General features: G+C 29.0%; 3 protein-coding genes and 1 non-coding gene across 5 annotated transcripts; 2 read left to right on the forward strand and 2 right to left on the reverse strand.

The window, feature by feature from the left end:
- Positions 1-3,489: 3,489 nt before the first annotated feature.
- LOC112589871 (uncharacterized) lies at positions 3,490-5,605 on the forward strand. Its single transcript, XM_025304733.1, has 2 exons — positions 3,490-3,740; positions 4,339-5,605. The coding sequence occupies exons 1-2, from the start codon at positions 3,650-3,652 to the stop codon at positions 5,061-5,063; spliced, it is 816 nt and encodes a 271-aa protein (XP_025160518.1). The 5' UTR covers positions 3,490-3,649; the 3' UTR covers positions 5,064-5,605.
- A 293-nt stretch (positions 5,606-5,898) lies between these two features.
- Positions 5,899-7,624, reverse strand: LOC112589872 (uncharacterized). Of its 2 annotated transcripts, none has more exons than XM_025304735.1 (3): positions 7,223-7,624; positions 7,005-7,146; positions 5,899-6,935 (listed from the first exon to the last, which is right to left on the reverse strand). In XM_025304735.1, the coding sequence occupies exons 1-3, from the start codon at positions 7,492-7,494 to the stop codon at positions 6,837-6,839; spliced, it is 513 nt and encodes a 170-aa protein (XP_025160520.1). In that variant the 5' UTR covers positions 7,495-7,624; the 3' UTR covers positions 5,899-6,836. The 2 variants fall into 2 exon arrangements, 1 of the variants encoding a protein (XP_025160520.1); XR_003113833.1 differs by having other exon boundaries at positions 6,814-6,935; positions 7,005-7,153; positions 7,223-7,612.
- A 1,903-nt stretch (positions 7,625-9,527) lies between these two features.
- Positions 9,528-10,408, forward strand: mRpS16 (mitochondrial ribosomal protein S16). The gene is made up of 2 exons (XM_011137207.3): positions 9,528-9,820; positions 10,037-10,408. Exons 1-2 carry the CDS (start codon positions 9,629-9,631, stop codon positions 10,316-10,318), a joined length of 474 nt encoding a protein of 157 aa, XP_011135509.1. The 5' UTR covers positions 9,528-9,628; the 3' UTR covers positions 10,319-10,408.
- A 1,209-nt stretch (positions 10,409-11,617) lies between these two features.
- On the reverse strand, positions 11,618-11,710 carry TRNAI-UAU (transfer RNA isoleucine (anticodon UAU)). Its single transcript is given in 2 exon segments — positions 11,618-11,653; positions 11,673-11,710. It is a non-coding gene; the product is annotated as a tRNA-Ile (tRNA).
- Between the last annotated feature and the right edge of the window lie 2,975 nt (positions 11,711-14,685).

Here is a 14,685-nt window from a genome sequence, read left to right on the forward strand (position 1 = left end):
CAAAAATGCGTCCTTCCATTATAGTGTAAACAATTGGAAATGTCTGAAATTTAAGAACAATTTAATTTACTCATTTATTTACATAGAATGATTTTGCAGGAAAATCAACTAATTATTAAATGAAGAAATAAATTAATTGTTTGCTTACCTTATTATCATATCTAATTATAATTGTTCACAATTGACAATTATTTTCTTGAATTTGAGGAACTGTCTTAAATGTTCCATCCACAAAAATGGTTAATTTGTCATTAATTATTGACATAACTGACTGCACTAAAACCTTATCAATGAAAATAATCGCTTTGGTATTTTTTCCTTTCATTACAAAATCAACAATAAAAAAATCAGTTTCTATTTTTAATAATTCTTTCCAATTTTCTTTATTTAAACAATATGTTAAATCATTTAGATTTTTTGGAATATTTCGAATACATTTTTTTTTATGTCTTTCAATTGATTTTTCTAAATTACCAATTTTTGTCAAATCTAATAAATGGTCTTATCTAGATATAAATAAACAAATTATAATTACAATTACAAATATAAAAATTACAATTATAAATAATAAGTACTCATCTTCATTAATAACATTTATTTGTTGTTTTCTATTTTATTGTTTTATACTCACTTCGAAATAATTCTTTTCTTTATTAATCTAGATGATTCGAATACACATGATGCTTCAATTTCTTTACTAATCTCACATAATTGAAATATAGGTTTTTCCTGCTCATGTTTTCCACTAACAATATAATTACCACTTACAATTTTTAATTTTGCTTTACAATGCACTTTATTTTTATGAAAACTACATTCATAATATCTATGAAAAAATTATTCATAATTAAATACATCAAATATATGAAATAAATCTAATACATAAATACATCAAATTATTCATAATTAAATACATCAATACATCAAATACTGATACGCTTCTGTGCTGATTACGTAAATTAATAAAAAATTATCTTCTGAATAATTTTTATAAAACTATATAATGAATTAAATAAAAATTAGATAGATTCTCAAAAATTAATAACTGTGATTCAAAAGAAGATAGTATATACGATTAAACAATTATTAAATTATAAGCTGTTTTTCTATTCATAAATCAGATTTTTTATGGCATAATAATTTAATGAATTAATTTTATTCTGTTTAAAGCTAAGACTCCATGCATGCGGTGAGCTGCGGCAAATGCTGCGGTGACCAATCAGGAGGGAGGCGCAAGTCCGGTTGCGGCAAGCTCCGGCATGCGTCTGTCTCCTGATTGGTCACCGCAGCCGTTTGCCGGAGCTCACCGCATGCATGGAGTCTTAGCTTTAGCTTAAGAAATCTGCTTACATTATATCCCTATAGGATTTATTATAATGGAAATGATATCCCTCGTATTCTAATTTTGGATGTTGTATTCTTTTATTGCACTCAGTATTGCACTTCTTTTTTTCTGTCATCTCGAAATATAATATAAGATAATAACAGTGCAATAAACAATGGCATTCACCATAATACCACTGTAAGAGTGCAAAAAGACAATCGGAAAAAGTGACAATCGGGAAAAACAAAATCATAATGAAGCGCAATATTTGATTTCGAAAAAGTTGAAAAATATTACAGACTTCTTCACCGCATCACAGAAATTTAAAATAAAAATCATAAAAGAGAGTTTTAAAGAAACGATTAGTAAGAAACGATGAAAAAAAATGTTGTGATGAAGACAATCTGCTATTTATAATTTGTAATATAATTATAATTTATAATATATATATTATATATATATATTATAATATATATATTATAATTTATAATATATAATATAATTTATAATTTGTAATTAGTATATTTACACATAAACACAAATATTTACTGGACTTGACAAGTATTCTAATACTGAACAATCTATTAAACGTTAAAGAAAAAAATATTAAACAGATTTCAAAAATTCTTAATATGATTTACATGATTACTTATAAGAAAAAAACATGGTAGGAAATATTAATGGATGCAACAAACTCTTATATTGTTGATTATATGATTATAAATAACAACATAAAAGCTGTTCTTATTGATAAAAGTAACAATCAATTACAGATATAATTAATGAAAAATTAACTATTTTTCCTGATGAATGTTTGTGACAGTACTCCAACCACAAATATCAATTATAAAAAATTACAATGAGACATGATAGAATGAATAAAATAATTTATCATTTCATTCATTATTAGTAATTAGTTCATTTAATTGCAGAATATCTTTACATTCTATGTAAATATATGAGTAAATTTAATTGTGCTCAAAGTTCTAATATATCCAACTCTGTACACAATAATGGAAGAACATAATGCCAAAAATTATGTATTATATTAGATGTGTATATATTATATTAGACGTGTTAAGAAAGGTAATAAATTTTGTAAACATTAGATCTGATAAAGCTCTATAAAGCTAATAAATCTCTATGAACTTCTATGAGACATCCACAATTCTTATCGAAATCGGAGTATGATACCTTCAAGCAGAAAGAAGTTGAAATCCAAAAAATTTGGAATAAAATCCAAGATATCTAAAATTTTAATATTTTATTAATATTACATTCATTATCTGAATTAGTTGGAAAAAGAGATTATTTAATAAATTTCTTATTCTTTTTTTAATTTTCTTTGTTGTTCCTCTGGCTATTGACATTCTGCAAGTACTCCTGGTTAGCTGGAAAGCTGAAACAAAACAATTAATCAAAGAAAAGAATCAATCCAACAACATCTACAATTACAGATAGCACATACATACATAATCTTTTCTTTCATGAGAATATTTGCTACTTATCTGATATATATTTGTCTATTTTCCATTTACTTCTTCCATTATTAATGCTCCTTTCATCTTGTATAGGCTTCATTCCGTTATTGACGACAGAAATGCGAAGAACACGATGCCACAACTATAAGTAATATTTATCAAGATACGTTAAAACATTGAAGAACTCAAATTGTTTAATTGCATATAATAATTAATCCACTTATACGTATAATATCATTGTTTTTCATTACGTTCATATTAATAAATTTTACGTTTTCTCTTATTTGTAATATTTTTACTTAATTTTATTTTAAATAAATGTCGTAATATATATATATATATATATTATACTTACATTTATAAAATATTACGATCGTAAATATTTATTATAAACACGCGCGCACATCTATTAAAAAGATTCAACAAACTGGCAGACTACTACTTGAACAGTGTTACTAATCGACGGAAATTGAAATTAGGTTGCCTAGAGGTTTTCGTTGATGCCAACGTTATCCCCTCTACTTTTCGGGAAAATGTCGTGTAACCAGGCTTCTCTCTGACTGAATGCACCCAATAAACCCCTAGGCTGCGTTCCGTTTCACGCATGATACGCATGGAGAGCATAGAAGTCGTTCCGTTTCACTCCATGTATACTTCATGCGCGCATGAAGATAGTCCCGCACCACCATGCCGCGCTATAGTGTGTAGCGCATGAGAACGCATGAACTGCCTCAGCTCCCGAGGAGATGCAATCCATGCGCGATAGCCACTTAGGCGAGAAAGATTATCATCAGAAGTTTGTAAGAGTTTATGCACACTTGATTTATTTTATAATTCTGTAAAGATGAGCGGAAAAAAATTAGAAGTTTATGTCAATGATGAATTATGGACATTTAACATCTCCAACGCTGAATTCGAAGCAGCAACAACTGGCAGTAAGTTAATATCTTAGAAATTCTAGAGAAATTTTTTTTATAATCTTAAACTTTATCGTTTTTTAACTTTGCTGAATTCACTCTATGGTCCCTCAGACCAACTAAAACACAAAACAGATTTTTTTTCCAAAACCGATCTATTTTCCGAAATTGTACACATAAAGATTAATGTTATTTACTATTTTTTCTGCTTTTTTATTAACAGATATCACGAACTTAAAAATGAAACTAAAAATGAAAGTTCATGCAAAAAGAACTTCATATTATATTTCTATTGCGTAAAAATTACAATCTCACAAACTGTAGTCTGTGTGTCATAGAAAATAGGATGGGTTCAGAAAAGTTAAAAAACAGCAGCGTGATATTAATTCCATAGGGATTGTGTTTTTGTTTATATATGAGGCCAATTTCATTTGCCTCATATATATAAACAGGCAGATATTTAGAATATATATATATATATACATATATAGAATATATATATGTATATATATATATATATTTAGCATACTGAATTTGAATCGAAATATTATTTTGTGGAATAACACTCACTTTCTAGGATGCTCTAAGCAATTAAAGTCTTATTTTACTTTGACAGATGAGGAACTAATCAAGTTTTTGGTGGCTAAAGAAAGTGAAAAAAAAAGCATAGCAGTAATTGACGAAGAACAAGCTGATAAATCAAGACAGCCTATATCTGAAGCAAACGAAGCTAAGAAGGATTCTTTCATTTGGCCTGATAAGGCAATTCTTTTGCTTTTGGAGATTTACCGAAACAAAAAGTCTGATTTTGTATCAGGGCTGATACGTCATAATAAAATATGGATGGATATTGCCAGTGAAATGAATAAAGCAAAGTATAATGTCACTGCTATACAATGTCAAAATAAAATGTCAGGATTGAAAAGAACATACAAAAATATATCTGATAGCAACAATAAATCAGATAATCATGCAAGTTCTTGGGCCTTTTACTCTGTTATGGATTCAATACTTGGAAAAAAAACCTGGATAGAACCTGCATCAATAGCTAGCAGTGATGGTCCATCTAGTCCAGGGTGCTCTTCATCCTCCTCAGATAAGTCGTTAGAAGCAGATGAGCCGAAACCAAAAAAAAGGCGGGTGGAATCAATTTTAGAATCGTTCATTGCAGAAATGAAAGAAGATAAACAGAAGAAGAAGGAGGAAAAACAACGGAGGAGAGATGAAAGAAGAGAAGAAAAGGAAAATAAGTGGAAGCAGAACAGTGAAACACGAAAAAGTAGAATGGAGTTCCACCAGTCCCTGCTTAAACTACTTGCTAAAATAGCAGAACAAAAATAGAGGCCTATTCTATAACTTATAACGATGTTATATATAATTGCACAGCTACTGCAAAAAATCTGTGCAGTGATACATAACATCATTAAAAATTACAGGATAAACCTCTTTAGGAATATTTCAAACAGTATTGTCATTCTATGCATAAAGTGCATAACTAGTCAAGATTTGATATTTTATTTTGTTTTTGTAGGTATAGTTAGCGTCCATATGAATTATGCATATACCAACACATTTACATATTCTGCATGCACATATGTGGAAAATGTATTTTGATATATGCTTAAATTCATATGGAAAAGCTTTAACGATGATATCTGTATATCTGATATAAGTTTAACGCTGTTTGATATATATTGACTCTTTTATTTAAATGATTGCATATTTAATTTTCGTTTAAATTGGAATTATGAGACCCCTTTTAAGTTTATTGTTGCATTAAAAAATTAAGAATAATGATCGCATACTTATTTTTAATTTGAGCTCGACTGATTAGATTAAACTTGTTCTTATTTTATACAGTTAGATGCTTTAGAGAATATAAGAAAAATAAATTTAATAACATATTTAGCATATTTTTTATATTACTTCCAACGTGATATTCAATTTTCATTTAAATTGGAATTATGAGACTCCTTTTAAGTTTATTATTGCATCAGAAAATTAAGAATAATGACTGCATACTTAATTTTAGTTTGAACTCGACTGATGAGATGCTTTTTGATTATTGTATTAGGAAAATTAAGAGTAAGAACTGTTATGTTTGTATCCAATGTTACTTTTTTTACTGTTTATATGTTGTAAAATATCCCATATATGTGTAATAAATAACCAACACTTATTTCAGATATATTTATTTCCTTTTTTCAGTAACACATGAGCAAAAAAGAATTGTTTTTAACACATTGATCAATTGTTATAATTAAAATACATGAAATACACTAGAATATGTGGAAGTTATTTCATTTTTATCTTATATTGTAAACATCAATAAATTTTTAATATAAATTAAATTAAAATCATTTTAATAAAGGTCTCAAACCACCTGTCCAAAGTCAAAGAAACATCTAATTGTTTTCATTTATAAATCTCATTGTCAATTCATTCATGATTCTTATTCTTTTTTGGTTGCCTAAATCTGCCCCTGCTACTATAACACCAGTGGCAATATTCTCAACATTGTTAGGACAAACAATAATATCAATATTGTCATTTTGTAATATGCAAATATTGTGCATTACACAGCATGCAATAATAAATTGTGGTATCTTGGTCATATTAGTAAGAGGCAGACAGTCAAGTAAAACTCGAAATCTCATTTTCAAAAGTTCAAAAGCTCTTCCAATGGCCATGCGAGTAGATGATAAGCAATAAGTAAAGTTTTTTTGTCTTGCAATGAGATGTCCGTTATCTCTAAATGGCACTATGACATGTGGATGAATTGAATATGCTGCATCTCCTAAAAGATGAGAATCGAAGGGAAAATAATTATGTGGCCGTTGGATAAAGTCAGCTAGAGGAGAGTTTCTAAAAACTCGTGCATCATGCACAGATCCTGCATGCCCAGCATAGCAATGAGTAAATAATCTTCGAGCATTACACACAACTTGTAGATTAATAGCGAGATAATTTTTTCTACAGACATAAGAAGCTGCATCTTTTTGAGGACTATGTATCTGTATAAATGAGCCATCAATAGCCCCAATAACGCCTGGAAAACCTTTTACTTTTTTAAATGCTTCCATGGTATCGATAGCCTCTTCTTCTCTTGGCCATTTAATAAAATGTGGTGCTAGACAATGGAGAATATGAGTTACCTGTCTCACAGCGCGCAATGCAGTGGCCTTTCCCACACCAAACTTGACGCACACAGATCTGTATACAGAATGATATGATTATAGTTGCAATATTATGCTGTTTCTTTCAATAGTTTCAAATACATACCGATGAATCTGGAGTAGCCATGTACCATAATGTTATTAAAAGTTGTTTTTCTGCAGATATTTGTTTCCTTCCACGAGCATTTGTGGCATTCAAAGGTGCCCTCAAAAGCCTCAGAATTATTTGAAATGTCTCTGGAAACATTCTACATACTACATGAAATGAAATATATGACAGACCTGCATTTATTAATCATTGACGAGAAATACATTTGTACAAACCTAAAATGTTCCTTAAAAGTTATTTTTGAATATCCTGGAATAACTCGTTCCACATAATCGTTTACTTTTTCGACTTGACGAGTTTGACCGCGCGTCTTATTCGCCATTAACATGACATATAAGGTACGCATGTCAATTTCCTCGTCATTAAAATCATCTTTATTGTCATTGGAATCACTGCTGGATGATGAAGAAATTTCGTCATAATCTTCTTCGTCAATCTGGCTGCAGATAATAGAAGACACAACAACGAGTAACTTCTTATCCGCCATGTCTGTTTACAAACAGTCCAAAGATCGCATAGGTCCGTTCTGTTTTTCTATGCGCATTAAGAGTAATGATAAAAACGGAACGAGCCAATACGCTCATATGATGCGCTGCTGTCGATGCGATCTATGCGTGAAACGGAACACACCCCTAGATTATCAAAGAAGCGCAACCGTTACCCCCTCCATAATTCCCGTCCGCATGTAAGGCCCACAGCTGATCCGTTGAGTAAACAAAGTATCTATATGCCAGGTATATTCTCTTTGATCACTCTCAGATATATTTATTATAGTTTTAACATTAGAATCAACCTGAAATGAGTTATATAATTTGGGAATTACGAATCTTGTAATCATTTATAACTTTTATATTTCTTCTATTTTATAGTGTCTTTGAAATAAATGACAATAGTAAAAAATATATTTATTTTACTTTTATTCCAACCTTTTATATATAACACTGAAATATATATAACTTATGTTCATATAACATGTTTATATAACATTGAACTTTAAACTTATAATAACACAAAATAAATTTTATTCTTAGAAATTCTTCGTTGTTGCTGTCCTGTAGATTAGCAATTACTTCATTCAACTAAAAAAGAATATACACACACACACACACATATATATATATAAAGTGAACCACAATCTTTAACAAACATAAAAAATCCATCAGTATAACAAACCCATCTTTTATCTTAACACTGGTATCACTATTATGATCATTGCCAAATTCTTTCTCAATCATTATGTTCTCTTGCAATAAAGTTGATGATTCGGTTATCTTACTCATCACCACTAGAAATGGTGATGACGGTGTGGTTGGTGAAGTTGAACAAGATATATATTCATCATCGATAATATTGTGTATGCATATAATATCACTATGTATATCTTCCACATATTTTACGCTTTGTTGTAAATCTTCCTCTTTATGAGTATTTTCTATTGCTGAGCAGTCCTGTGCCTGCTGAAAGGATGCAGTGCTCTGAAAAAAAAAACATTATTTGGAACAAAAGACATATATAATATTGCAGCACAAATAATATGGCATAAAATCTAATGCTTACTTGATCATATGGTAATGCTTTTGAATAGTATACATAATCATTCTCTTTTTTGTCATTTCTAATGAAAATATTTGTTACATATTTCAAACATTGTAGAGTTTGTCGAAATCTTCGTACGTTATTACATTGATTTTCATTATCTTTAATTTCTTTTACTTGCAATGAAAGAAAAGCAGATATTTTCAGCTTTCGACTTTTATTTCCTCTTGTGTATACATAATCAGGAACAAAATGCAATTGCAATAAAATAGAATATACATGATACACATATCATCTGAAAACATGTTTCAATATTTTATTATTCATATAAAATATCTCACAAATTCTGCTATTAGTCTTCAGAATCCATCCAGGTCGTTTACGAATAATCCAAGCTATCCAAGTATTCCGCTGTTCCACATTTTTAGGAAAGTTGTGCACACATATTCTTTCATATTCTGTTGTTGCACACCCCAATACTTCACACACTTTTGTGTTCACACACATTGTTTATTTACTAACTCATTTCAATAACGATGATAAATATCCAATACTACGTATAATCATATAAATCAGCTGTGGGCCTGAAATCCGTGACTTTTATTGGCGCCGCGGATAGCCAATCACCAAGCTCGCCACCGGTTGCGCTTCTTTGATAATCTAGGGCTTAGTACTGAATGCACCCAATGTACTCAATGATGCTAAGGCGATAAAAATCATCCAATCAGAACGTTCGAATTATATCGGCTGCTTCGTAGTATTCGTAGGCCGTGTTCCAAAATTCACTGCCAGCGCTGAAAAGTTATAGTTTGCGTGACACAAACTATATATTTTCAATACTAGCAGTGAATTTTGGAACACGGCCTATGAATACCGGCCTATGATTTTTGGTATGTGTGGTCTGTTCTTTGTAGCTGCACTGCTGAACTGGTGCAATAAGCTAGAACGGAAAAACCTATATTTGTCTCACTTTAACTTATTGCACCAGTTCAACAGTGCAGCTACAAAGAACAGACCATTGGAATTCCTTGTTCCTATTCCTTATTTTCCTTGTTCCTATTTTCTGTTGCCTGGCCTTTCTTCCTATGTCCATGATTTTTTCTAACCTCATTTGTCATCTATTGAAAACAAGTAGTCGAACAAACATGCCACACATTTCTCGATTTCCTCTGCATCCTTCATCTGGTACAGGTATTGTTGGACGATTCAAGACATCGATACGTTTCGTTCGTTATGGCTGTGCCAACAGGCCGTTTTATCATCTTATTGTAATGAATGTACGTTAAATTAATCAACATTGTAGAACTTGATGTAGATTTCTTTCTCTCAACTATGTTGTTTACTTATAAGTTATTTGTAAGGAACTAAGAAGTGAATGTTTACATTAATGTTTCGAGGAATGAAATAATAAATAATATAAATAATAATAATATAAATAATAATAATACAAAATTTTACATAGAGTAATGAACCGATCTTTTTTTATTTTTCAGCTAAAAGCACACCAGAAACAACCGCCGATAGAACAACTCGGCACCTATGACCCTATTCCAAATAAATACAACGAGAAATTAGTGTCGTTCAATTTCGAAAGAATACAGTATTGGTTAGCAAAAGGATCACATGTATCCACACCTGTTGCAGAATTGTTAGGACTTGCTGGGTTCTTTCCTGTTCATCCAAGAACATACATGACGGCATGGAGAAATCGCAAAACTGTTGAGACAAATACTGTCCAAGAAAACATACCGGAAACTGAACTGTCTATGAATTAAAATATCTTCAATATATTGCTTTAATTGGATCTAGATGCTATTAGTTCTATACGTATAAGTGAAATTTACCAATAAAGCCATTATCAATTATTTGGAGAATATATATCATTCTATTATGACATGATTCATCTGATATAATTTATGAATATAGAGTAGAAAAGCTTATTTTTAAGTCTTGAATGCAAATATCTAAAGAACAGGAATTGGGTTCATTAGCTTATTATAAACTCAAACAGTAATAGATTTCAGATTATTTGGAAATAAATTCTCTATGTTCAATAATTTTGATTTATAATTTTTTCAATACTGATTTTTCCAAGATTTTACAGATTAGTTTATAGTAATTAGGTATTGTCAGCATGGTTGTTTCAATTAAATATATCTTAAAAATACCTTTTGCAGTATATGTAACACTAGTTATAACATTATCTATAGTTTCTTAAAATTTAAGTATTAAATTAACTTCAGCATTATTAAATGCTTAGACAAAATATATATGTTTAACATCTTTATTGTTATATTGAATATTAAGGTCTATATATAGGGTGTCTCATGTTAATAAATATGATTAATTATCTCTTAAACTAAATGAAATATTAAAATTTTGTTTTTTGAAGTTATATATTTGTAAAGAGACACTTGCTAAAAATTTAATTTCACATTAATTTAGTAAGGTCACATTAAGGTTATTTTGAAATAGAATAATTGTTTCAAATAGAATGTTTTTTCTTTAATAAATTGATTTCTCGAAAATTGTTATGTATATAAAAGTACTGAAATAAAATCATTTAAAAGTATTTTCCAATTATTTCAAGATATTTTACATTTTATTTACTGATACTTTTCAGTATTAAGATGTAAAATATTTCATTAAGTATTTACTTTTTGATAATCTCATTATTCTGTGGACATAGAATGAAACAATTTGATCAATAATATTAATCTTTACATATTGATAAATCAATGTATTTGAAAAATACCAATGTATTTGTAACAGAAATTTTTATGTATTAATATTTATCTCACAATCATTAATTTTATGTCACAAAAAAAGATCATTTTGTATTAAAAATGACATTCTATTAAAAAAGTTTAAGGTAATCTTTATTTGAAACAGATATGAACAGCTCAAATTAAAAAAAATTTTTTATCAAATATTTTTTCTTTGCAACTATAACTTATAATGTCATTATCAAATAACAATTGCTTAATGCATATTGTTAATAATTATTAAATAAATTCTCCATCAGATATTGTATATATACACAAAATAAAATAAAGTTATAATAATAAAAAAATTTCCCCAGGTGAGGCTCGAACTCACAACCCCGGCATTGCTCACAGATCACTGTCGTATAAGTACCGTGCGCTAACCGATTGCGCCACTGGGGACTTGTGAACTCATCCTTCTTATTATAGTAGATATCGTAGTGGATTCTTTATTCGTATATATAGATGCGTAACTGTAATAACTTTATAATTACTTTGTTCTATATAGGTGTATATACGATGTAACTTACAAAGAACATTCGCAAAATATGTGTTTCCGATTTCAATAAAACTTGACATATTTGTAGAGTAGCCAAAAATAAGAGATCCATATTTTGTTATCGACAATAGCTCAGGTTTAAGGGATAAAACTACCTTATAAAGTTTCATCCACTTTATATTATCTCGATAATTATTGCAGATAGGAAAAAATGTGTTAACACGTTGACTGCCACGAATTTTCACGATTCCGGTCTAAAGAGCCAATTTGATTTAATCATGTTATATTATTAAAAACTTTAATAATAGTACATAGTAATAATCAAAAAGTTTAAAAAAGTTTTTTTTTAAACTTTTTTTTCTCTTTCCTGAGGCCATCCATTCATATTTACACTGTTATGCTACGAGTTTCCTCGTAGCTGTACAAATATGGCAAGTAATGAAGGGACGAGATAACTCGTAGTTAGGTGTCCTGGGCAAGTAAACAACCTATGAGATATCTCGTAGTTGGCAGTCAACCTGTTAAACAAAAATTATATAGTCTTTTACGAAAAATAAAATAGGCTTGGTTAAGATAAAAAAATATTTTTAACAATTAATAAAATAACCAAGTCAGGCTTAATTATTAATTTATCAAATTTATTATATGGAGGGAAAAGCATTTTTCACTCTGAATCCATTTATCTATGTATTGTTTATATTTAAATTTAAATATATTTTATATTTAAATATATGGACATTATACGGACATTACAATTTATAAGTAAAAGTGATACCATGAGCAAAGTGCTTAATAACATGCACGTTTAAGCGCTATATTGCTATGCAAATGACGAATTTACATTTTTTGAACATATTTTTTTAATACATACAATATAAAACAATATAAAATATCACAGGTATAAAAAATAATTCAGAACTATTAACATATAAACGCGGGCCGCCGAACATTTTTTTATTTGTAACATATATTCCACATCATATTGTTTTTAAATGTGTTTAATATAACAGACGAGAAAGGTATACATGCGTGTTTATACCGACATATGCATGTACGTATATAGAGACATTACAATTTTAAATATTTATCAATGTCCAGATATATCTCTTGCACCGTAATAAATACGGTGTCTTCCATACGTTGCTGTATAATATTCAATAAATTATCTTTCAATTTTTCATAAATATTAATCGATATATCTTGCTGTAAAATATTAATGTTTAGTGGTAAAAGGCGTCTCATTTCAAAGTATTTATACTGTTACGTATGTACAGTCTTATTGCATAGATGTTTTAAAATAAGTCTTAATAAGAAAATAATATTATATAATTAAACTAAAAGATAAAAAGTATTAAATATTATCATCATAAAAAAAAATTTTTGCATAGATGTTTTAAAATAAGTCTTAATAAGAAAATAATATTATATAATTAAACTAAAAGATAAAAAATATTAAATATTATTATCATAAAAAAAATGTTTGCATAGTAACTGATGTCACTCCTGTCATAATTCCATAAATCAATAAGTCGAAATTGTTTTCGATTAAATCGTGCTTATAAAGGTGACTTTTTACCGCATTATCATATCTTCTTTTACTAATACCTCAGAATTTCATAGAATTGTTAGCAAAGGTTTATATTTATGTATTAAGTTTATGTATTATGTTTTGAATTATTTTTATACTTACGTTCAAAACATGTAACACATCACTCAATAAATTCGTAGAATGACATATAAATGGCGCTACTATTGACAAATCCATATGATTTTTAGGAAGTACTAATCTTCAAATGATACGTGTCAAAATTTCATGACAATCGGACATTTAGTTCACAAGTTACAGTGGTTTTAGTGACGCACGACGTCGACTCGTTTTAGCAACGCGTCGATTCAGCGGGCTGTTTGGAGCTGTTTCAGCGCAATAAAAAGGATTTTTTGATGTGGTATGTGACAATGGATGAAATATGGATCCATCACTACACTCCAGAGTCAAATCGGCAGGGAAAGCTCCAGGGAAAGAGATTTGGCTCCAATGAAGAAGTGATTGCCGAAACTGAAGCCTTGCTAAAATGAGTCGACGCCGTGCGTCACTAGAACCACTATAATTTGTGAACTAAACGTCCGATTGTCATGAAATTTTGACACGTATTATTTAAAGGTTAGTACTTCCTAAAAATCATATAGATTTGTCAATAGTAGCGCCATTTATATCTCATCCTACGAACTTATTGAGTGATATGTTAAATAGATATTTATTATTTGCGTAACGGTGAAGCGATTAAGCACTCACGTACGTTACCTTGCTTATAATATCACTTCCACTTATAAATACGATTATATAATGTCCGTATAATTTAAATATAAAACAATATATAGATAAATGAATTTAGAATGAAAAATGCTAACTTTTTTCTCCATATAATGAATTTGATAAATTAATAATTAAACCTGACATGGTTATTTTGTTAATTGTTAAAAATATTTTTTAATCTTAATCAAGCCTACTTTATTTTTCATTAAAAGCCGTACAATTTTTGTTTAAAAAGTTTTTTCCTATCTGCAATTATTATCGAGATAACATAAAGAAAATGAAACTTTGTGGAGTAGTTTCACTCCTTAAACCTGAGCCATTGCCGATAAAAAAATACGGGTCTTTTATTTTTGGTTACTCTACAAATATGTCAAGTTTTATTGAAATCGGAGACACACACTTCTCGATGTTTCTTATTAGAAACAAATGTTGATTTACCAAATTTAAAAATCCTCGCATGACATTTTTTCTTACAACATCATTAGTAGAAATATTACGCATTGGAATAGAATCCTAATCGATTGAAAAAAGATGCGACAGCATGTCTTATATGATCCCTACAGA

The sequence above is a fragment of the Harpegnathos saltator genome, unplaced genomic scaffold (assembly GCF_003227715.2).
Source record: "Harpegnathos saltator strain DR-91 unplaced genomic scaffold, Hsal_v8.6 scaffold643, whole genome shotgun sequence".
Classification (NCBI taxonomy): Eukaryota; Metazoa; Arthropoda; class Insecta; order Hymenoptera; family Formicidae; genus Harpegnathos; species Harpegnathos saltator.